Source organism: Anolis sagrei, chromosome X (assembly GCF_037176765.1).
Source record: "Anolis sagrei isolate rAnoSag1 chromosome X, rAnoSag1.mat, whole genome shotgun sequence".
Taxonomy (NCBI): domain Eukaryota; kingdom Metazoa; phylum Chordata; class Lepidosauria; order Squamata; family Dactyloidae; genus Anolis; species Anolis sagrei.
Genome location: NC_090034.1, coordinates 100,420,634 through 100,445,633, shown reverse-complemented (window position 1 = coordinate 100,445,633; position 25,000 = coordinate 100,420,634). Strand labels below are relative to the sequence as shown.

Sequence of the window (25,000 nt, the reverse complement as noted above, 5' to 3'; positions counted from 1 at the left end):
ATCATCTGGAGAGCCCCTGCTCGCGCTTCCACCTGTAATTGCAGGCGCAATTGGTGGGGACGAGAGAGAGGGCCTTTTCGGTGGTGGCCCCTCGACTCTGGAACTCACTTCCTAAGGACATCAGTCTTGCCCTAACTCTGGCAGTCTTTAAGAGGAGCTTGAAGACGTGGTTGTTCCAGTGTGCCTTCCCAGAATAAGGATCCCATAGCACTTTGTCCTCCAAAGCACTTCATATTGTTTTAGGTCTGCTTGTATGTTTCCACAAACGCCCCATCCCTTTTTCGCCCATGTCCAGCATTATTTTTTAAATTTTTAATTACATTCGGCCTACCCATAGATTTTAAAGAGTGTTGTCCTACTGTTAAAGCTTATGTTATGGTTTTACTGTTTTTGTTTATTGATTTTAATTGCTTGTATTGTTGTTGTTATTGCTTGTATTGTTGTATTATGGGCTCGGCTTCATGTAAGCCACACCAAGTCCCTTGGGGAGATGATAGCAGAGTATAAATAAAGATTATTATTATTATTATTATTATTATTATTATTATTATTAGAGTGCCCCCGAGCACTTGCAGCAGGTGGTGACAACACAGCAGTAGCAACTCCCACCCCGCAGCTCCCTAAAGGATGAAAAACCTATGAAACAGTGAGTCCGCAATGAGCGAACCGCGAAGTAGCAGGGGAACACAGTATACCTCCCCCCCCCCTTTTTTTTGGAGCCAACTTTGGAGTTGAAAGGCTGCAATTATTGTAAGTTGGGTAACAAAGGGTACATGTGACAAGTGTGGTTCAGATCCATCCAGGCACATAGCAGCCTTTCTGGTACAAACACTCCAACAAACCTATTTTTGTCGAAGGCTTTCATGGCTGGAATCACTGGGTTGTTGTAGGTTTTTCCGGGCTATATGGCCATGTTCTAGAGGCATTTTCTCCTGACGTTTTGCCTGCATCTATGGCAAGCATCCTCAGAGGTAGTACAAAACATCAGAGGCAAAACATCAGGAGAAAATGCCTCTAGAACATAGCCATATAGCACGGAAAAACCTACAACAACCCAAACCTATTTTTGACTCTTGTATAGATTGGTTACAAAACTATTGCCTACTAGCTATGGCTTCTCCATTCTTGCAGCTTTTGTTTCCTGTTTTCACAGGCCATATGAATGTTCATGACAAGATTTCTCAAGATCTGCTTCGATTCTGTAGGCTCAATTGTTATCCGATGGCTACGGGATTAGTATTTGCTGGCAGAAAATGCTAACTCAAGGGACTTCGCATTCTTTAAAAGGTTTAGCTGTGAATTCCGGAAGATAAGTATTGAATTCATAAAGTTGGAAGCTCCTTGGAGTAGGGAAGACTCTGTCAGAAATATTCAAAATTAACTAGGTATTTATAATTACAAAAATGTGAGCCAAGCACTGAAAGGGTTAAAAGGATGCAATGGCTCAGCAAAAGCTGTAGTTCTATATAATCAGGTGTGCCTGTAGCTTAGTAGGCCTCTGTGTTAGTTTGCCTCAGTGTGAGAAACGTCTCAGTTTCTGAGAAGGACTCACAGTGTGAGGTAGGCCTTAGAGAAGGTCTCAGTGTGAGTAGACCTGGTCTGTAAAAAGTTTCAGTGAGAGAAGTCCCAGGTTGAAGGCCTCGTGTGTAAAGCTCCAGTGCGACGGCTGCTGTGTGTAAAAGGCGACTGTGTGAAGCTCCTGTGTAAGTTCGGTGTAAGAGGAAGCTCAGTGAGAGCGAAGTTGTTTATCTGTATGAGAAAGAAGCCCAGCGTGGAAGCAAAGTAGGAAGTATAAAGAACTTTATTTGTGTTATGGAAACCTTGTTCTTGTAAATAGTGCAACTATATTATTTTGCTCTAAAGAAAAGCCTCCTAAAGAAGAGATAACGTTGGTCTGTGTGGTTTTGCTCTTTTTATCACTTTTGGCTCCTCATGCTGGGTCATGCTGCACAGACATCAAAAGCACAAGAGCTTTCTCTGACTTTCAGTAGGGCAACCCTATCTGCGGGATTCTGACAGGAACATTAAATAGTAAGTAGGTATTTTTAATTACAAAAATGAGTCAAGCACTGAAAGGGTTAAATGGATGCAATAACTCATCAAATGATGCAGTTCAATATAAGCAGGCGTGCCTGTAGCTTAGTAGCCATCAGTCTGAGAGAGTCCTCAGTGTGAAAAGGCCTCAGTAGGAGAAAGGCCTCAGTCTGAGAGAGTCCTCAGTGTTAGTAGGCCTCAGTATGAGAAAGTCTGGTGTAAGAAGCTTCTGTGAGAGAATCTCGTTTGAAGGCCTCGTGTGTAAATATCCAGTGTGAAGACTGCTGTGTGTAAAAGGCTTCTGTGTGAAGCTCCTGTGTAAGTTTAGTGTGAGAAGAGGCTCTGTGAGAGTGAAGATGTTACGTTCTTGTGGGTTTTTTTGGGCTATATGGCCATGTTCTAGAGGCATTTCTCCTGACGTTTCGCCTGCATCTATGGCAAGCATCCTCAGAGGTGAGGTCTGTTGGAACTGGGAAAAAGGGTTTATATATCTGTGGAATGACCAGGGTGAGACAAAGGACTTTTGTCAGTTGGGCTAGGTGTGAATATTTCAACTGACCACCTTGATTAGCATACAATGGGCTGACTGTGCCTGGAGCAAACTCTTCTTGAAAGGTAATTAGATGTCCCTGCCTGTTTCCTCTCTGCTGTTTTTGCTGTTGCAATTTTAGAATTTTTTAATACTGGTAGCCAGATTTTGTTCATTTTCATGGTTTCCTCCTTTCTGTTGAAATTGTCCACATGCTTGTGGATTTCAATGGTTTTTCTGTGTAGTCTGACATGGTGGTTGTTGGTGTGGTCCAGCATTTCTGTGTTCTCAAATAATATGCTGTGTCCAGGCTGGTTCATCAGGAGCTCTGCTATGGCTGATTTCTCTGGCTGAAGTAGTCTGCAGTGCCTTTCATGTTCCTTGATTCGTGTTTGGGCAATGCTGCATTTGGTGGTCCCTATGTAGACTTGTCCATAGCTGCATGGTACACGGTAGACTCCTGCAGAGGTGAGAGGATCCCTCTTGTCCTTTGCTGAACGTAGCATTTGTTGGATTTTCTTAGTAGGTCTGTAGGTGGTTCGTATGTTGTGTTTCCTCATCAGCTTCCCTAGGCGGTCAGTGGTTCCCTTGATGTATGGCAGGAACACTTTTCCTCTGGGTGGATCTTCATCTTTACTCTCGTGGCTTGTTCTTGGTCTTGCAGCTCTTCTGATGTCTGAGGTGGAGTCTCCATTGGCCTGGAGAGCCCAGTTGAGGTGGTTCAGTTCATCTTGGAGGAGGTGGGCTTCGCAGATTCTTTTTGCATGGTCTGCCAAGGCTTTAATGGTGCTTCTTTTTTGACTTGGGTGATGGTTGGAGTTTTTATGTAGATATCTATCTGTGTGTGTGGGTTTTCTGTAAACGGTGTGACCCAATTGTTGATCTGGTTTGCGGATGACTAGGACATCTAGAAAAGGCAGTCTTCCTTCCTTTTCTTTTTCCATAGTGAACTGGATGTTAGGGTGGATGCTGTTCAGATGTTCCAGAATCTGTTAAGAATCTGTGAAGCCCACCTCCTTCAAGATGAACTGAACCACTCTCCTGTCAAAGAGATGTACTAGTTGTTGCCAAAGGGATTATCTCTATTATGATTTGCTCTATATTCTATAGTTACTGGAGAAGTTATTTCTCAAAACAAATTCCACAATAATTTAAGTCTTTATTGAATTAGACAGTTTTTTTCAAATGACAAGCAAATAAAGAAATACATAAATAAATCCTAGAAACAAAAGCTAGAGGAATATGTAGTTAAAATGAAATCTGCATTTTAGCAAGAAACCTTTGAAAACGAGCTGGGAAGATATAAAGTTTTTGTTTTTTGGCCCATAAATAGTGTACACCAAGGCACTTTTTAAACCTCAAACCAGCTCAGGAATGGGACATGCAGGGCCAGACACTTCATGAGGTGGATGTAACAGAAAATAAATTAATCTTACCCATTCAATCCTGTCTGGAATAATTCTGTGTCATGCCACAGTGTGTAAGAAACTACCAAGGCAAGAAAATAAAATGCATGTACTATTAGAGTATCAATGAGTGGACCAGTAAATGGAACAGAAAGGGAAAGATGGTGTTTTCCTTTCTGGCCGTGGTTTTAAAGAGTGGATTTTATAGGTTACCTCCTCGATCAGGCATAGGCAAACTTCGGCCCTCCAGTTGTTTTGGACTACAACTCCCCATTGTGGTGGTTGAAGTCCAGAACACCTGGAGGGCCACAGTTTGCTCGTGCCTGTCCTAAACAGTCTTAGTAATTTTATGGGCAACCAATGGCATCTGGAACACTTCCTATGACTTCTTTGCATGCCTCCTGCAACCTGTTCATGCAGCACAAGGATCCATAGGTGAACTTTTGGGAATCACTTCCAAGGAGGCCGTGGCCTTCTCTGAAGTTCCCCACATTTCCCCAAAGGATCCAACAGTCTCCAAATTGCCACAATGCTGATAGTCACTTGCTTTGTCCCAGAAATCCTCTGAGTCCAGAAAACGAAAGGAAGAGCCCTTCACATCACAGGCAGAGGAGTGCAGGAAATCAGCTGGCTGGCCTTACTGCATCCCTGAGGCTTCCGCTGGATTTGATCTGGAGGAGTGTTGGACCAAACTGCCTCGGATCCCGTCGGAAGTCATATGATGCAGTGACGATTGGCTGGTGAACGATGAGGTGAAGGTGAGGCTGGATGCTGGCGTAAAAAGAGACGGTGAAAGAAAGCATTTTGAAACACATTCTGGAAATCGCGAACACAAAGGGTAATGAGAGGTTCAAGGTGTTGGTTCATACACTGTCGCACTGGAGTATGGGACTGACAGTGTAGAAAAGGAGAGTCAGATGGGGCATCTATGCCTACGGGCATATCTAAGGACAGAGTCAGACTATTCGATAACGGTAAATGGTGGACATACTAGCACAGCTGGTGCTGATAATAGGCTGGTTCCCTAAAACTTTCCTGACATAGATTGTTCTGTCGCGCGCTGGGCCTGTAAAGAATTCCCTTTAGGACAGGACGTGCAACCTCTGCCCAGCGAGAAGCCAGGGGGCCCAAAGAGAAGTTCTCAGAGGTTTTCCACCACAAACGATCTTTAGATGGCTTGAAGTATAACAAAGTCCTTTATTAATGAACAATCAAACAGAAACTTTTCTTGTCTTCAATAAAGTTAACCAAATGCTTCCAGGCTTTTATGCAACTGGTAGCTTCCTAAACTTGCCCACGAAGGACAGGCAACTGTCTTCAATAACTTCTTTACTTTAAAGGAAAAGCTCCTTTTAAACTTCTCCCAGGCTGACTGTAATCTAACCCTTGCTGATGTGGGCTCCGCTACCGGGTCGAACTGCGTCTCGAAGCACCGAGTGGACCTACCAGTAAAGGCTTAGATATTCTCCAGCTGGAGTTCTTTGGTCTTTCAAACTGTTACCCTCCGAAATTCTTCAAAGCTTTAGGGTTGTTTCCCTGGAAATCTTTAGAATCCTTGGAGGTTCTTAAGACTGTTCTCCCCCGGAAAGTCTTAAGGGTTGAAGCTTTTGTACAGGGGAAGCTTGCACACGTCCTGTACATTAGCTTTCCTTGCTGAGACTAACTAAAAAATGGCTCCCTTCCCTTCCCAATTGCCCTGAGCAAGGGGCTGGACCAAAACTTAACGATGATGGACAGGTGACTTGCCCTACGACTGCAACCAAAGGAAGTCACCTATCTGCAGAGTCCCTGAAACCTTGGATTGCAAACAAACATTTAATACAAAGCAAATAAAGCTGGAGCTTCTGGTACAGCCGTACCAGCACATAGATTTTTCCTGCTTGCAATGCAAGAGAAAGGAAGATAAGCCCCACATCCTTCAAATGTCTCAATCTGGCAGGGACAGTCCTAATTAATTCTCTGCCATTCCACATTTCCAGCAGTTCTTATAATGTTCCCCTGACAGATGGTCATCAATCCTCTGTTGAAAAGCCTCCAAAGAAGGAGTTTCCACCACAGTCCAGGGCAGAGATTTCCACTGCTGAACAGCTCTTACAGTCAGGAAGTTCTTCCTCATGTTCAGGTGGAATCTTTCTTGTAGTTTGAAGCCATGGCTCCATTGCATCCTAGTCTCCAAGGAAGCAGAAAACAAGCTTGTTCCCTCCTCCCTATGACTTCCTTTCACATATTTATACATGACTATCATGTCTCCTCTCAGCCTTCTCTACTTCAGGCTAAAACCTACTTCCCCATTCAGCATTTTAGCAAGATAAGAGACCACAATTATGAAATGGAACTATTGTCAAAAATGGATCAATCCTACAATCCAGGGATAGGAGAGTATGCTGTAGGTGGGGAAACCAGTCACTGAAGAGTTGCTGAAATGAGCACGGCAATGGGAAGAGCAACTTCAGAAAGCCTTCAAGGTAACAGAAGTGTCAGGAAGGCTCTCAAAACAAGGCATGTTTCTTCTTTTTCATATCACTCAATGTATTGTTTTGACAACTCACCTGTCCGAAAGACCAATGCTTCTTCCATCCTCTTCATGAGCTTGCCAAAGTAGGACTTGCATGTGGGAGCCATAGTAAGGACCATTATGTATAGGATGAGCATACCAAAGATGACGCCCATTGATACCTGGGAGCAGGAAAAGACATTTGTAAAGAAGAGATGTTTGATTTGTTGCCCATCGGTTAATTGTAGACGTATGTGGGCGGACAGCACAAACACCACGAGAGAGGAAACAGGACTGCTCCTTGACATGAAGGAGGATGAGAAGAGAGGGAGTATTCAGGAATGGATAATGTGGTGGAAGACCTCTCCAGGTGGGCCCCACAGCTTATTTATTTCTATAGTCTCTCATCTATACTTTTATTTATATAGATGAGAGACTGGAATTCCACTTTAAAATGGACCTGTTCTGACTTACAAACCAATTCCTCTTAAGAACAAACCCACAGAATCTTGTTTGTGACTTGAGGACTGCCTATACAACATATACTTTTTAGTGTATTGTTGAAGGCTTACATGGCCGGAATCACTGGGTTGTTGTAGGTTTTTTTGGGCTATATGGCCATGTTCTAGACTAGAGGCATTCTCTCCTGACATTTCCCCTGCATCTATGGCAAGCATCCTTAGAAGTAGTGAGGTCTGTTGGAACTAGGAAATTACAACAGCAAAACAACGGAGAGGAAACAAACAAGGACTTCTAATCACCTCTCAACAAAAGATTGCCCCAGGCACTGCCAGGCCATCAAATTCTAATCAAGGTGGTCAGTTTGAGAGGGACATGATTTAGAAAAATGAATTCCCAATCATTGCAAGTCCCAGAAGCCCTGTCTATAGAGAAAACCTTGATTGCCAGAAACTTCTGATGCATAGAGAAAGCTAGCAAAGAGAAAGAATGATTGGGTTGTTGTATGTTTTCCGGGCTATATGGCCATGTTCTAGAGGCATTTTCTCCTGATGTTTCACCTGCATCTATGGCAAGCATCCTCAGAGGTAGTGAGGTCTGTTGGAAGTAGGAAAATGAGTTTATATATCTGGAAAGACCAGGGGTGGGACAAAGGACTTTTGTCTGCTGGAGAATGATTGTTCTCTGTGTTCTTTGTTCAGTCAAAGATACTAGCAGTAAGTCACTCCCTCACTCCCTTAATTTTCTCAGCCGTAGAAGAAAAGCAATTTACATATAGATAAGCAGACCAGAAGTTCCACAACTCAGGGTCAGAAATTTCAACAGAACCATTGTTATAGGCTTTTGCTGTTAGAAACATAGAAGAACCAGTAAGATTCCAAATTGTCAGCCACAACCAATGAGTGATTGATTTCTATAATACCAATCAAACTGTTTTAATGAAAGTCATAAATAATCAATGCAACCAACTTTAGGTTGGACAAACCCCTGGATTGCATTCCTATATGCTTGTCACTATTGCTTCAGCTGCGCAATAAATAGCATTTTGCAATTTTGAAGATTCAACTTTCATGGTGTCCTTCCTCGCCCTCCCTGGGAAAGGGGCGATCTGCTCTTGGATTTGTGGATTATCTTGGTCATTTTTGCCCCTACAAGTTGAAACATTGACACCTAGCTCCAACAGACAAGAATTCTTTGTCCCACAATGGTCATTCCACAGATATCTAAACCCATTTTCCGAGTTCCAACAGACCTCTGAGGATGCCTGCCATAGATGCAGGCGAAACGTCAGGAGAGAATGCCTCTAGAACATGGCCATATAGCCCGAAAAACCCTACAACAACCTATACTTTTTAGGATTTCCTTGAGAGTCTGCCTGAGAGACGAGAGTCCTAGTAATGAAGACGAAATGGGTGTCTTTGGGCAAACTCATATTCTCTCAACTTCTATAGTTGAGAGGGAGTTCAGGGCAAACCTCCTCTGAAGAAAACCCTTGGAGAAGGTCAGAGATGTTTTGAAAGCATGTTAACACCACAAACAAGATGGCACGGCCTATATACATTAAATTCTTGCTTCAGCAGAGCTTGGAAGCACTAGAGAGAATGAACTGCTACTGGTGGAGCCATGGCAAGCACATCGAACGCTAGAGAATAAATGCCAAGAGGCATGGAGGCCCAGCAGTTGTTACCTCCAAGAGAAAGAGGGCTCTGGTATAGCTAAGGCGCAGGCCGTGAACGTGGATGATGAACTCCAAGGCGTAGTCGCAGTAGGTGGTTTGGTCCACTCCCCTGCGGAAACAAAAAAGGAGAGAAGGAGTTTGGCTGCTGAGAAAGAAGATCCTCTTTTGGTGGAATATTAAAGATCAACTGGGTATTTTTGATGACAAAAGTGTGAGTCAAGCACTGAAAGAGTTAGTAGGCCGAAGCCTGTTAGAGTTAGTGGGCCAAAGTGAGCGTCGCCCTGAGGAGAGGGAGTAGGCCGAAGCCTGTTAGTGTCAGTTTGCCTCAGTGAGGGAAATGGTCACTCTGTGACAAAGTGTGAGGCAGGCACTGAAAGAGTTGTCGAAGGCTTTCATGGCTGGAATCACTAGGTTCTTGTGGGTTTTTTCGGGCTATAGGGCCATGTTCTAGAGGCATTTCTCCTGACGTTTCGCCTGCATCTATGGCAAGCATTCTCAGAGGTAGTGAAATCTGTTGGAATTAGGACAATGGGTTTATATATCTGTGGAATTCACATCTAGCTCCAGCAGAGAAGAGCTCTTTGCCCCACCCCAGCCATTCCACAGATATATAAACCCACTGTCCTAATTCCAACAGACCTCACTACCTCTGAGGATGCTTGCCATAGATGCAGGCGAAACGTCAGGAGAAATGCCTCTAGAACATGGCCCTATAGCCCGAAAAAACCCACAAGAACCTACTGAAAGAGTTACTAGGCCGAAGCCTGTTAGAGTTAGTGGGCCAAAGCTAGCGTCGCCCTGAGGAGAGTGAATAGGCCAAAGCCTGTTAGTGTCAGTTTGCCTCAGTGAGGGAAATGGTCACTCTTTGACAAAGTGTGAGGCAAGCACTGAAAGAGTTACTAGGCCGAAGCCTGTTAGAGTTAGTGGGCCAAAGCTAGAGTCGCCCTGAGGAGAGGGAGTAGGCCGAAGCCTGTTAGTATCAGTTTGCCTCAGTGAGGGAAATGGTCACTCTGTGACAAAGTGTGAGGCAAGCAGTGAAAGAGTTAGTAGGCCGAAGCCTGTTAGAGTTAGTGGGCGAAAGCTAATGTCTCCCTGAGGAGAGGGAGTAGGCCGAAGCCTGTTAGAGTTAGTGGGCCAAAGCTAGCGTTGCCTTGAGGAGAAGGAGTAGGCCGAAGCCTGTTAATGTCAGTTTGCCTCAGTGAGGGAAATGGTCACTCTGTGACAAAGCGTGAGGCAAGCACTGAATGAGTTAGTAGGCCGAAGCCTGTTAGAGTTAGTGGGCCAAAGTGAGGGAAATGGTCAGTGTGTGAGGTAAATGTCTATATGAGAGAAGCCTTTTGTGAGGTAGCTCCAGTGTATAAGGGCTGCTGTCTATATAAAGCTATTATGTATTTGTTTATTCGTGTTGTGGAAACCTTGTTACTGTAAATAGTACAACTATATTATTTTACCGCAAAGAAAAGCCTCCTATGGAAGAGACAACATTGGTCTGAGTGTTTTTGTTCTCTTTACCACTTTGGGCTCCTGGAGCTGGATCAATCTCTACTAATGAGTTGCTCAGCTGTACATTTAGGATTAGGGTCTTTTGTCATTAAGGCCACTCGCCCAATATCTTTCATTTCCCTCCCTCGCATTACCAAAATGAGGGTTCAAATCCCCATTCAGCCACAGAATCACACTGGGTGATCATGGGCAAGTCACATTCTCTCAGCCTCCATGGATGCCAATGGAGTGTTGCCCTAAGGATGGAAGTCCTGTTGGAGATCAGCCTGAGACTCCTGAGCCTGATGGGTTCACTGATGATTTAGAGAGGATGATAAAGGTAAAGGTAAAGGTTTTCCTCTTGACATTAAGTCTAGACGTGTCCAACTCTGGGGTCTGGTGCTCATCTCCATTTCTAAGCCAAAGAGCCAGCGTTGTTTGTAGACACCTCCATGGTCATGTGGCTGGCATGACTGCATGGAGCACCGTTACCTTCCCGCCAAAGCAGTACCTACTGACCTACTCACATTTGCATGTTTTCGAACTGCTAGGTTGGCAGAAGCTGGGGCTAACCGCCGGAGCTCACCAGGCTCCCTGGATTGGAACCGCCGACCTTCCGGTCAGCAAGTTCAGCAGCTTAGTGGTTTAACCCACTTCACGACTGGGGGCTCCTAAGCATAATAAATTAAGATATAAAGGCACAGAGTTTTAAACTAAGGTAAACTGGAAAGTGAACAGTTACCTGTTTGAAACCTTCATCACAAAGAAGTACTCCGGAGCAGAGGCATCATTGGGAACAATGTCGTGACAGGGAGAATTCTTCTGGCAGACCCACCTTTGAGAGAAAGAAGGTTCATTTCACATTTCAGAGTTGAGTCCAGGAGAGCTTTTTAGATAATATCTTGTAGGAAAGGAGGCCGAACAGGGAAGGAAGGGAAACATTGAAATCAAGGGGGATTGCCTCTTTTATTCAGGATGGAAATCAGAGACAGAATCAGAATAAATACACTTGGTGAGCCTTACAGTATTCCAGAGCTGTCTTGAGAGAAGACATTGAAACCTTCGGCATCGGTGTTGTTATCTTCACCATCAGCCCTCAGCCAGATCAGACTGTTTGTTACGCTAGGAAAAGAAAATGAAAACAACTCAAGTTGGAAATTGGGCGTAGTTGGGAATCCTGCAGCCCTCCTGATGTTGCTGGACTACAACAACAGCCTAATCCACGGAGAAGAATGCTAGGCGCTCAAGTCCAATACTTTCAAGAGGAAGGGATGTTTGAAACCCCTCCAATCCTGAAATTAACACTGTAGGTTGGGGCGGAACCACCATATCGCTGTGTCTAATTTCCGATCCAGAGATGATCCAGTGGGATATCTTGACTGATGATGTAAACCACTGCTAAGAAACAGGCCACTGTCCATCCATCGAGGAAGCAAGTTTATGTTAGAGGCCAAACCAGGCCTGAAGATGGATTGAACTGGAGTTTAGGAAACCTCCAAGAGCAGTTCAAGTCAAACTGTTCCCCTTCCTAAGATATTTCTGAGACTTTGATGAGAAATTTCATTAATACATTAAATCAGTGGTTCCCAACCATTTTTGACCAGGGACCACTTCACCTGAACAGGAACCACTTTGACAGGGACCACTCTCCAACATTAGTGCCAAAAGGGTTACTAATCAGTTTTTGGTCAACTTCAGATCTGGTTTGATTATTTGGGGTGCTGATGCAGAAAATTGCATTGGCTAGACCACATCAGCTCTAATTTCTGATACAGAGCATCTGCCATCCAGTAGTCTCCATCTGCTCACCCACAGAAAAAACATATTTAATAATCTAGTGCTGATGTGGTAGTAGTTATCTTTCATAGATAGTCAATCTCTCCCCCTCAGACATCCCTGATGCCTTGGCACTAGAAGAGGGCTCCGCAAGACCAGTTCCTCTTGTTGCTGCGTGGTTTCGAGGCAACGATGTAGTAATGGTGAGGCTGTGGACCAGATTTGCATTCTTGGTGGTCCATGGACCACAGGTTAGGAACCACTGCATTCAATGGTCTCACTTCAGGTTATTCCTCCAGGATAGGCAACAAAGATGCCTGTTGTCACAAGACATGCTTTTAAAGCAGGAGTGGGAAATTTGTGGCCTTTCAAGCATTTGGTGTACTGTCAGAGGTTTTATACAATAATAAAACAACCGTTACAAAACGAGATACCCACAGATAGGTGAAATGGACTTCTGCAGGAACAAGAACACAGAGACAGTATCTAAAAATATGCAGGAAGGCTTTTCTCTTCTTAGTTGCAGCAATATATACAGTGCAAACAACATATACACATTTTAGTTTCTCTCTCTCCCTCTCCAATTCTACAGCAACTCTCAACGAGGAGCACTTAGTTAGTTTAGTCTAGACCTCTGATGGCGAACCTATGACATGTGTATCAGCACTGACACGTGTAGCCATTTTCAATGACACGCAGCCGCATACAGAGAAGTATGGGGCTGCATGCCAGGTGCAGTAGCCGAGGATGAAACATTTGCTGTACTGTATTGTAGTCACTCTGTAGCAGAGGTCTGTAGGCCAATACAACAGATCTTTGGCACAGAGCATCTAGTTCTGGGACTTCCAGTAAGGCTGTTAAAGAATCTTTGACCTCACTTCCGGCCGGTGGAGCAGGGAGCAGCGCAATGCCGCGGGGGATGCATCTCTGGGGCGCTGTAATCACCATTACCAGCAACCACATAACCACAGCAATCATCACCCAATCTACTGTTTTAGGGTGTCGTGGATTTCTAATTGACCATCATTACTAAGATAAGATAAGAAAACGGCGCTCCATGCAGTCATGCTGGCCACATGACCTTGGAGGTGTCTACGGACAACGCTGGCTCTTCGGCTTAGAAATGGAGATGAGCACCACACCCCAGAGTCAGACATGACTGGACTTAATGTCAGGGGACTACCTTTACCTTTACCTACTAAGATAAGTGAGGGGGAAGCTGGAAGAGGCAAGAGCCTGTGCTATGGGTGCCATTTCCCACCATTAGAAATAGCAGCAGCCATCTTAATTTACATAAACAATGCCATCTTGCAGCATAGTACAGACTCCATTTCACCACTATTACTGTTGTGCATCCTTATGAACCCCTATTTCTGATTAACCCTGCCCTTTCCTAAAAGATAGTTACATGTGCCATCTTGTGGTCAGTTCGGCTAGTTATCCCCTAACTGCCTAAAGTTATACTGTATATTGCATTTTTGTTATTTAAACTTTAAATATAGTAAAATTATGGGTTTTTTTCTCAACGTGACACACTATCCAAGTTATGCTCAGCTTTTGGGTGAATTTTGACACACCAAGCTCAAAAGGTTGCCCATTACTGGTCTAGACTAAGGGTTTAGCTTCAATTATGTCTCCTGTATGACAGTAGGAATATATCTAATTTCTTCTCTCCTCTCATTCGGATTCTTTAAAATGGACACTTTTCTACTGCAAGCTTTTTTGGATCAGACTTCTGCCTTCTTACACTGTAGTATGGACAGAATGTGCTGTGTGCGTTGAGATCTCTCTCCTTCTGTGTGTGGAGAGATATAGTGATTGAATTTCCCCCCTCTGTTGAAATCTTAGAAGAGATGGGTTCTTGATTAGTTGATTAGTTCTTGACTCAGTTCTTGATTATTAAGAAATGCAGTTATTTGTTATTATTCTAAACAAACTTTTTGTGATTTTTTAAAAGATTGGATACTGCATGTTTGCCTCCTAAGTTCTGAATTCTTTACAGACACATCACATGGCACTTCACACTTCGTATGCTGTGAGCTGATGCTTAACTTTATGTGCCCTGTTTGTTTTTGGATGTTCCGCTTTATATTTTAGGGTAGTTTTCCCTAACACAACTCTCTCCAACACCCACCATCCATCCCTCATCAACCCTCACCACGGAGAACACAATTTTATACGTCTCCCATTACATCGGCCTCCACACTCTGATTACAGGAACACAGAACTTTTACATGTAGTTAAGAAATGCCAGGTAATTTACAAATCCTGACACATACAACTGCCAGCATCCCCTCTCACTGGCCAAGATGGTTTGGGCTGGTGAGAGCCTGAATCCAACAATGACCTGAATGACCACAAGACCCACCAAATGCCGCTTAGGAATCAACTACTGCAGAAATGGCAGAAGAGTGTGAGAGACCATGCATTGTATGCACCTGCCAATCATGGTGTTGTAGCGCGGAAGGTCCTCCTCTTTGAAGTATTCAATGTTATCGACTGAAAAAGCTCCCCCACCAATGACTGTGAAGATATAGCTGTCATGAAAAAATGGGAAGAAAAAGAAAATAAGTCTGCATGCAAAGGCTTTAACTCGGTGTTTCTCAACCTGAGGGTCGGGACCCCTGGGGAGTCAATAAGGGGTTTCAGAGGGGTTGCCAAAGAACACATTATTTCTGATCATCTTAGGAACCCCCTTGGCGGAGAAGGCTGAAGATCTCTCCACCTGTCTTTCTCTTCCTTTTTGGAAACAGGCAGCAAATCCTCCCACCAACCCCCCCCCCCCCCCTTCTGCTGTGATTGTAGGTGAACTATACATCCCAGCAACTACAACTCCCAAATGTCAAGGTCTATTTTCTCCAAACTCCACCAGGGTTCACATTTGGGCATATTGAGTATTTGTACCAAGTTTGGTCCAGATCCATCACTGTTTGAGTCCACGGTGCTCTCTGGATGTAGGTGAACTACAACTCCAGTACTCAAGATCAATGCCCACCAAACCCTTCAAATATTTTCTGATGCTCATGGGAGTTCTGCGCACCAACTTTGGTTCCATTCCATGTTTGGCAGAGTTCAAAATACTCTTTGATTGGAGGTGAACTATAATTCCCAGCAACTACAACTCCCAAATGAGAAAACCAATCTCCCCCAACCCCACTAGTATTCAAATGTGGGTGTATTGGGTATTTGTGTCAAAGGTGGTCCAGTGAATGAAAATACATCATGCATATCAGATAATTATATTGCGATTCATAACAGTAGCAAAATTACCGTTATGAAGTAGCAACGAAAATAATTTTATGGTTGGGGGTCACCACAACATGAAGAATTATATTAAAGGGTACCAACATTAGGAAGGTTGAGAAGCACTGCTTTAACTATTCCAAAGCCTTTTGAACACTTAGGACAAAATCTTCACTCCTTTTTCCTGGAGTTACCTAGCCTGCACTTTCTTGCAAGGATGGTGGTATTAGAGGAAAAACTGGATGTTGCTGAGCGAAGGAGAATGAATTTGACAGAGAGGGCTATGAAGGAGGAGGAGGAGGAGGAAGATGATAATTTGTATCTTTTTTTCTCTGGGGACTAAGAATGCTGCACACATTGAGGAGGCTTATATTTGCAGAGCTAGCAGGAGAAGCTTATGTTTGATGCAGGGAACACAACAGAACATATATGCCACAAAAAGGCCACAGCCCCAATCCAAAATTGTGGCAAAGAGAAAGGAGTATGATCAACCAATAAACAGAAGGCAGCCGGGCATGAATGCTTTTGAAACCTCAATACCTACTGGGAAGGACAACATTCTGCCTCCTTCTCTCCTCCTCCTCCTCAGTTAACTCAGTACAAACAACTTTTGCATTTTGAACTCATTCTGCAGCAATTGTAGTTAAGGGAGTAACTGTGAGGAAGCGAGAGGAACCTGGACATTTTTAAGGAAGCTGAAAATGTGGCGCAACAAAGGATTAACCAGGAGTGTCCCTGTCCAAGTGCATTGGGTTTGGACCCAGGTGCCTCCGCCTTGTTCCAAAGAACTTGAACAAAGAGCTTGAGAATCTATTCATCCCGACTCAACATTTCCACAAAGCTGTGCTCAGGCCTCACCTTCCATTGAAACGTCCTGAGTGCCCTGTCACCATGTCTTGGATCAAGAAGAAAGGGTAAAACACTGCCAAGAAAGAAAAGAAAGAAGAAAGTGTGTCAAATATGCTGAATGCTTGGAATGGTCCCAGGTGGAGCAGGCTGAACTGAACAACCCCTCTTGAAACTGTCTTACTGACCAGAACTAAACATCAATTTTTACTGGTCCTAGTTGAGGAACCACTGGATTTATGCATCTTTTCTGCCATAACAATCAGATATATAACCATGTCCGTTCCACTCATCTGACTTCCCAGCTCACTTCATGGCAGAAACCCAATGCACCCAGGTATTCCTCCCGCTGTCCTTACCATCACTGAAGTAGAAGCAGGGCATCTCGGGGTCCGGTTTCACACAGTCGAAGTAGCGCTTGTTCTTCTCGGTAGTGTAATTTTTGGTGTAAGTGATGTCAAAAGCCAGCCTTCTGCCTGGAGGACATCCAATATTGATGCTGATTGTATCACTGCCCTGCAAGGTTGGCAGAGAGTAAGAATATTATTTATTTATTTATTTATTTATTTATTTGCTATACTTGTATACCGCCGTTTCTCAGCCTAGCCGGCGACTCAACGCGGTTTACAACAACTTATAACAAACAACAGTATACAGTTTAAAAGCATAAAAACACGATCCACAATACATATATCAATAAACAATCCAATTCATCTCTTGACTAAAATCGCAATCCAGTTTCGTCATCCAAATTGCCAGTCCTTCAATCATTACACTTATTGCACTGAGTTAACCGAACGCCTGCTCGAACATCCAGGTTTTTAGTCTTTTCCGGAAAACCATCAATGAGGGGGCTGATCTTACCTCCATGGGGAAGGCGTTCCATAGCCACGGGGCCACCACAGAAAAGGCCCTGTCTCTCGTCCCCGCCAGCCGCACCTGTGAAGCAGGCGGGATAGAGAGCAGGGCCCCCCCAGAAGATCTTAGGGTCCTGGTGGGCTGATAGGCTGAGATACGTTCGGATAGGTAAGTTGGGCCAGAACCGTTTAGGGCTTTTAAAGGCCAGCGCCAGCACTTTGAATTGAGCCCGGTAGCAGATCGGCAGCCAGTGGAGCTGGTACAGCAGAGAAGTTGTATGCTCCCTGCGCTCTGCTCCAGTTAGTATCATGGCTGCCGAGCGTTGGACTAATTGGAGCTTCCGGGCCGTCTTCAAAGGCAACCCCACGTAGAGAGCGTTGCAGTAGTCTAAACGGGATGTAACCAGAGCGTGGACTACCGTGGCCAAGTCAGACTTCCCAAGGTACGGGCGCAGTTGGCGCACGAGTTTTAACTGTGCGAATGCTCCCCTGGTCACCGCTGAAACCTGGGGTTCCAGGCTCAACGATGAGTCCAGGATCACACCCAAACTGCGAACCTGTGTCTTCAGGGGGAGTGCGACCCCATCCAACACAGGCTGTAACCCTATACCCTGTTCGGCCTTACGACTGACCAGGAGTACCTCTGTCTTGTCTGGATTCAATTTCAATTTGTTCGCCCCCATCCAGACCGTCACAGCAGCCAAGCACCGGTTCAGGACCTCGACAGCCTCCTTAGTAGCAGGTGGAAAGGAGTGACAGAGTTGGACATCATCCGCGTACAGATGACATCGCACTCTGAAACTCCGGATGATCTCACCCAGCGGCTTCATGTAGATATTAAACAGCATGGGGGACAGTATAGAGCCCTGTGGAACCCCACAAGTCAAAGGTTGTGGGGTTGAACAGGAGTCTCCCAGTAACACCTTCTGAGACCGGCCCTCGAGGAATGAGCGGAGCCACTGTAAAACAGTCCCTCCAAGACCCATTCCCGCGAGGCGTCCCAGAAGGATACCGTGGTCGACGGTATCGAAGGCCGCTGAGAGGTCCAGCAGCACCAACAGGGACACACTCCCCCTGTCGAGCTCCCGGCGCAGATCATCCACTAAGGCGACCAAGGCTGTCTCGGTACCATGCCCCGGCCTAAAGCCAGACTGTGCCGGATCCAGATAATCCGTGTCTACCAAGAATGCCTGGAGTTGTGAGGCCACCACACGTTCCAAGACTTTGCCCAAAAAGGGGAGATTGGAAACAGGCCGAAAGTTGACAAATTGAGTGGGGTCCAGTGATGGTTTTTTCAACAGCGGTTTTATTACAGCTTGCTTTAAGCTGGCTGGAATTTTGCCTTCCCGGAGGGAGGCATTAACCACCACCTTCACCCACTCGGCCAATCCCCCTCTAGCCTCCTTCAGAAGCCAGGATGGGCAGGGGTCTAGGATGCATGTGGTAGCTCTCATTCCTCCAAGCACCTTGTCCACATCCTTGGATTGAACCAATTGAAATGAATCCATCAAAACCGGACAAGCAGATGCTCGTGTTACATCCTCAGAGACTGCCGTTAATATGGTATCCAGACCAGAGCGGATCAAAGCGACTTTGTCTGCGAAGAACCGAGCAAAGGCTTCACAGCGAACTGCCGAGTCATCAGGGCGCCCATCCTGGATGGTGGGTTTTAAAAGGCCTCTGACAACTCGGAACAGTTCAGCCGGACGGTTCTTTGCAGACGCAATAGTAGCCGCAAAGAAAGTCTTCTTTGCGGCTTTTATTGCCGCGGCATATGCCCTTAAAAAGGACACAAACCGTGTTCGATTTGGCACGCTCGGATTCGAATAAGCCTTTTGCATTTTGGGGTGGAATCGGAGGAACACCTTGAGGAGACAGACTTGGAGCGATATGCAAGGAACTTCCCTTCTTGGACACAGAATGCCCCAGAGAATGTGGCTGGCATCATTAATGCATGAGTGTAGGAAGAGATGGCAGATGGAAGGATGCCATGGCAAAGGGATGAAGGGAAGAACGGCTTGCAGAACAGCAGAGAGAGGGAGATGGGTGGTCAAATTGTTTCAGGGTCCCAAAGATCAAATATTAATTCTATGTGTTGTCGAAGGCTGTCATGGCCAGAATCACTGGGTTGCTGTGAGTTTTCTGGGCTGTATGGCCATCTTCTAAAAGCATTCTCTCCTGATGTTTCGCCCACATTTATGGCAAGCATCCTCAGAGGGTGTGAAGTCTGTAGGAAACTAGGCAAATAGGGTTTATATAACTGTGGAATGTCCAGGGTGGAAGAAAGAATTCTTGTCACTTTGAGGCAAGTGTGAATGTTGCAATTGGCCACCTTGATTAGCTTTTAATGGCCTTGCAGTGTCAAAGCCTGGCTGCTTCTGCCTGGGGGAATCCTTTGTTGGGAGGTGTTAGCTGGCCCTGATTGTTTCCTGTCTGGAATTCCCATTTTTTTGAGTGGTCAATTGCAACATTCACACCTGACTCAAACAGACAAGAGTTCTTTGTCCCACCCTGGACATTCCACAGATATATAAACCTCACTTGCCTAGTTTCCAACAAACCTCACAACCTCAGAGGATGGCTGCCACAGATGGGGGTAAAATGTCAGGAGAGAATGCTTCTGGAATATGACCATACAGCCCGGAAAACTCACAGCAACCCACTGATTGTATGCGTCTTGGGGCTTCTTGCAGAAGGACAGAACAGGGATCATCTCCCTTGCCATCAGGAAGGTAAAGCCACACTTACCTTTATGACTGGTCCGTCATTCATGTAATGGTAGCAGTTCATCCCTGAGTGTGCAACCTGGGAAAAGCAAAACAAACTGAACACATTTCAAGTGAAGGGCTAGCCTGGCACACCAAATGGTCTCTGATGGGCCATGCTAGCCCTGTAATAAGAAATTCAATGTGCAAATTTGATAAATGTGAATTTAAAATGATGTGTGGGAATGAATGGAAGAATGGAAGGATGTATGGATGGAGCTAATAATTTTGGAATCACCAGTATAATATTAAGGCCTGCAATGACTAACTACCTGCTTGCTGGACTTGCTAATGAGAAACCCTGATAAGAACTGGGACAGGGATAAAGGAAATGTTTGCAACATTCCTTATGTTAAGAAGGAAGTCAACAGAAGATCAACACCAATCAAGAAGATCAACATCTGGCCAGGAAACTGGGATGGATCCAGGATGGAAGACGTCTATCATTAATTTACAACTTTGGGACTACATCAACAGAATTTTCCTATAAAAGACTCAGCCTAATAATGCTCAAATCGTGGCAGACCGAGGAGTCTGATCCACCCGCCATGCTCTGCTCCATGGGAAGGAGAGAGGTGGTGTATTTGGAGAGTGTCAGATATGCTATGGGAAAGCATGATTCTGAACACTTTGGGGCTTCTTTCTCAAGGGAAGAGGAAGAAGTGCGCTTTTGGAGTCTTAGATTTTGTGCAGGGAGTCAGGTTCTGCTGTATGGAAAACAGAGATCTGGTCCTTGGCACTGTTCTTAGGGAAAGAAGTGTTGGCATTTCGGCGTTTTGAAGTTATGGCGTTATGGAAGTTATGGAACTATGCGTTGGCAGGCTGCAGGAAATCAGGGTCTGGCCTTACAGGTGCTTCTCCAAGGAGGGAGAAAGGATATGGTAATATTTGGATGCATGTGGATGAATGCATGTACATGTGTGTGAATGCTGAGTGAAAATGTAATTCCCCTTTGTTTGTTTGTTAACCAATGTAATTGTGAATCCAATGTAGTTGCATAGAATCTGTATGTCTGTATGTCCAATGTCATTCTTTGTCTAAATGTTTTCTGTAATCTGATATATCTTCTCACACTGGAAATTGCAATAAAAAGAACCTATGCTTCAAAGTTATTGAAAAGTCATTCATAACAGCCCTAACCAAAGAGCTCCACTTTGATAATCAGAAAGAAAGCCATTGAAATTAAAGAACGGGCATTGATAAAGACTGTTCTCTTACCTTTAAATTAGCAGAGCTCTTCAACAGCTCCTTCCCACTGAGCTGTTGCATTGGGTAATGGCCACTGTCTGAGATTGACACCTGTGAGGAGGAGGAGTTGTTGTTATAAGTGAGGCAAGACAAAAAAAAATGTGAAAAGAAAGGTTTTGTCACTATCAGGCTTCCCCATTTTCTATGTCGGCTTCCCCTTATTGCAAGCCTTTCAAGTGTGCAGAATCAATGACCAACGTATTTGTATTCTCACTTTTTCCATGCATAGAATTAACTCCACAATTTTGAAGCTGGCTCCTCTTGCTTTGTTTTTCACTGTTGACCCTGCCTGCACCACTCAAATGAACTTCAGATATAGCCACAAGAAGTTTACTACTCATACTGGAGCCCCCTCCTCTTGGCCCCATTCACACAGTTCATCTGGTGGGAATGGGGGGGACTTTACCTTATAGAGGATGGAGCCTCTGCTGATTAGTTCGTGCCTCTCTAGATCCGCATGAACATATTCCGGATGGGATAAAAGTATGGTGAGCCACATGTAGTTGAGAGAATTCTCTTCCGCCGTTTCCCCCACTAAAGGCAAAACGAGAGAAGGCCTATGACTCCACTACAACCCCTATGGTATATCTGCATTTTTAACACTGTGTATAGGTAAAGGTAGAGGTAGTCCCCTGACATTAAGTCCAGTCATGTCTGACTCTGGGGTGTGGTGCTCATCTCCATTTCTAAGCCGAAGAGCCAGCGTTGTCCGTAGACACCTCCAAGGTCATGTGGCTGGCATGACTGCATGGAGCGCCGTTACCTTCCCGCCGGTCTGACCTCACTACCTCTGAGGATGCTTGCCATAGATGCAGGTGAAACGTCAGGAGAAAAATTGCCTCCAGAACATGGCCATATAGCCTGGAAAAACCTACAACAATACCTGGCTGGTCTAAACAAATTCATGTCCCTAGGGCCAGATCAACTACATCTAAGAGTATTGAAGGAACTAGCGGAAGTTATTTCGAAACCACTGGCAATCACCTTTGAGGGTTCTTGGAGAACGGGAGAAGTCCCAGAGGAGGGCAACAAAAAGGATCAAGGGTCTGGAGAATAAGCCCTATGAGGAGCAGCTTAAAAGAGCTGGGCATGTTTAGCATACAGAAGAGAAGGCTGAGAGGAGACGTGATGGCCATTTATGAAAATGTGAGAGGAGGGAGCAGGCTTGTTTTCTTCTGCCCTGGAACGCAGAACAATGGCTTCAAACTACAGGAAAGGAAGAACATAAGGAAGAACTTCCTACCTGTGAGAGCTGTTCAGCATACTGCCATATAAAGTCCATATTATCTGCTTTGAACTGGATGAAAGTGCAAAAGCTGGGTTGCAGTTAAACATCAAAAAACCAAGACTATGGCAACCAGACTGATTGCTAACTGGCAAATAGAGGGAGAAAACATGGAGGCAGTGACAGACTTTGTATTTCTAGGTGTGAAAATTACTGCAGACACAGACTGCAGCCAGGAAATCAGAAGATGTTTCCTTCTTGGGAGGAGAGCAGTGACCAATCTCAATAAAATAGTGAAGAGGAGTGACATCACACTGGCAACGAAGGTCCGCATAGTTAAAGCAATAGTATTCCCCGTAGCAACCTATGGATGTGAGAGCTGGACCATAAGGAAGGCTGAGCGAAGGAAGATAGACACTTTTGAACTGTGGTATTGAAGGAAAGTTCTGAGAGTGCCTTGGACTACAAGAAGATCAAACTAGTCCATACTCCAGGAAATAAAGGCCAATTGTTCACTGGAGGGAAGGATATTAGAGGCAAAGATGAAGGACTTTGGCCACATAATGAGAAGTCAGGAAAGCTTGGAGAACAGAATGATGCTGGGGAAAATGGAAGGAAAAAGGAAGAGGGGCAAACCAAGGGTAAGGTGGATGGATGGTATCCTTGAAGTGACTGGCTTGACTTTGAAGGGACTGCAGGTAGCCACGGCTGACAGGGAACTCTGGCTTGGCCTGGTCCATGAAGAGCCGGAAGCGACTGAACGAATAAACAACAAATATAGCCATGCAGACTCATATTATCCACTTCAAAGCAGATAATGTGGATTCAGAAATTTGATTATATGGTAGTTTAGAAGGGGCCTGAGTGAGTCTCACATCTCTAATCTCCCACATCATCTTACTGCTCTGTTTGGTCGTCCGGAGGCTCAAGTACACAGAGAAGAGGAAAGTCTGCTCCTTGTCCAAGTAGATAGTTTTCGGCAGCAAATTATTGGGCATGATGTCGTAGATCTTCATATAGTTGGCCATGTCAACATAGATGCCTCCAGAAGATTTCCAATTGCTGGCCATGTAGTAGTAGTATTCCTGGAAAGAGTTGCATGTGATTGTAAGGAGGGATATAAACCATCCGATTCTTTGTATGTCTATAGCCACAGTAGTACCAATGCACACCTTCCCCTATTATGTGTTTGATAATAGATGTGCATATTTAATCTGCTGCTCCCTGCTTTGAGCCATATGGAGAGGTAGACAAAACATGTAGTGGTGAGTGAAATTTTAATCTCTGTGCTTTCATGTATGTAAATACAGGATTTAACATATATACAACCTGTCCAGAGGTTTAACCATTTCAGATCTGCCACAATGGATTTCCTCCTTTACTATTGTCCCTAGTTTAACTCGATGAAAGTAGAGATCAGAAGCAGGCTCTGGAATTGACTTTTCTGAATTTGCTATTTGCCTTAAAACCAGGAGATTTTACCCCCCCCCCCCCCCCCCCGGGGACTAAGGTACGGCTAAACTTAATATTCTCAGTGGGGAGGGGTTCACTGAAGAATGATTCTGTTATTGAACACCACTACCCCCACCCCAAATAAAAAAGGATTTATAGTTAGGGATTTTTAGTTTTCCAAGGGCAATAAGCCAGATATACAGTGAGCTAACCCTAACCCTTTTGTATAACCCCCCAGGCCTCCCCACCACCCCTAGACCTCTCTCTCTTCCCTCTATCAACTGTATTTTATTCCACTTTGATTCCTATAAAATGTGTTGTATTTTACTTCGGGGACAGAAAACATTAACCTTTACCTGACCTAGGTCAGGAGGCAAATTATCCTACAATTGTCTCACACTGGGGAATGGCCCTAGGTGTGGTTCAAGACAAAGGGGACTTTGGGTCATTGCCACATCCTTTGTCTGGCTGGTCTGGAAATAAGACACAATTATGCTTAGACGTCCAAAGCTAAGACTTAAAATCATGACAATGAACAAAATCTGGCTACCAGTATTAAAAAACTCAAAAATTACAACAGCAAAACAACAGAGAGTAAACAACCAGGCACATCAAATCACTCTCAACAAAAGATTCCCCCCAGGCACTTCCAAGCCATTAAATGCTAATCAAGGTGGTCAGTTGAAACATTCACACCTAGCTCCAGCAGACAAAAGTCCTTTGTCCCACCCTGGGACAATATATTCCACAGATATATAAACCCGTTTTCCTACTTCCAACAGACCTCACTACCTCTGAGGATGCTTGCCATAGATGCAGGTGAAACTTCAGGAGAAAATGCCTCTAGAACATGGCCATATAGCCCGGAAAAACCTACAACAACCCAAGACTTATATTTATCAATTCCAATGTTTATCCTTTTATATAATGTGTCTGTTTCCCAAGTTTAAATGTATAAACTGTGCTTTTATTCCGCCTTATTCTTAAATGTACTAAAATAAGAAACTAAACTGTATGACTCAAGCCAGTCAAGAATGCTTCTCAGTGTCAGGCAAAGAATATAACAAAATAGAGTGATAGCTCCTCAACAGGCACCTTTGTTTACCTAGCCAAGCCAAGACCTCAGAGATCAGCTTCCACTGTTCTCCAAGGTCTGGTTTTCATAATCCCATCATCCCCGCCCTGAACCCAGGCTGGTCTGGAAAGCCAGCATTCCTTAGAGACTCTGTTCCACTCAGAGAGCTTTCCTCACCTGGCTGGGAGGAGATTTCCAGCCATATCATCAGAGCTCAGCCAACCAGAAACAAAAGAGGGAGCATTCAAACTGAAACAATGGACCTTCTTGTATAAAAACTGTTGTGCGGAGCACATGCTCTCTTATGCTTGTAATTTTCAGAGCAGAAGCTCTGATATGCATCACATCTCGGCCAAAATGGAATAAAATGCCTCCTCTGTCTTATGCCTTTGCTTCACTGGTGAGTTTTTAATCTGGAACTTGGGGTTTTT

General features: G+C 44.6%; 1 protein-coding gene across 1 annotated transcript in view; it reads right to left on the bottom strand.

Annotated features, from left to right (window-relative positions):
- The window catches only part of LOC132780608 (cation channel sperm-associated auxiliary subunit gamma-like), a 95,508-nt gene that overhangs the window by 6,046 nt on the left and 64,462 nt on the right, over positions 1–25,000 (bottom strand). Inside the window, exons 19-30 of the mRNA XM_067473407.1 lie at positions 22,944–23,127; positions 21,224–21,351; positions 20,788–20,868; positions 19,553–19,609; positions 16,307–16,463; positions 15,960–16,023; positions 14,297–14,395; positions 11,106–11,204; positions 10,825–10,917; positions 8,610–8,709; positions 6,519–6,645; positions 4,611–4,740 (exon numbers count right to left, since the gene is read on the bottom strand). Coding sequence (XP_067329508.1) covers positions 4,611–4,740; positions 6,519–6,645; positions 8,610–8,709; positions 10,825–10,917; positions 11,106–11,204; positions 14,297–14,395; positions 15,960–16,023; positions 16,307–16,463; positions 19,553–19,609; positions 20,788–20,868; positions 21,224–21,351; positions 22,944–23,127 — 1,319 coding nt within the window. The remainder of the gene's footprint in view (positions 1–4,610; positions 4,741–6,518; positions 6,646–8,609; positions 8,710–10,824; positions 10,918–11,105; positions 11,205–14,296; positions 14,396–15,959; positions 16,024–16,306; positions 16,464–19,552; positions 19,610–20,787; positions 20,869–21,223; positions 21,352–22,943; positions 23,128–25,000) is intronic.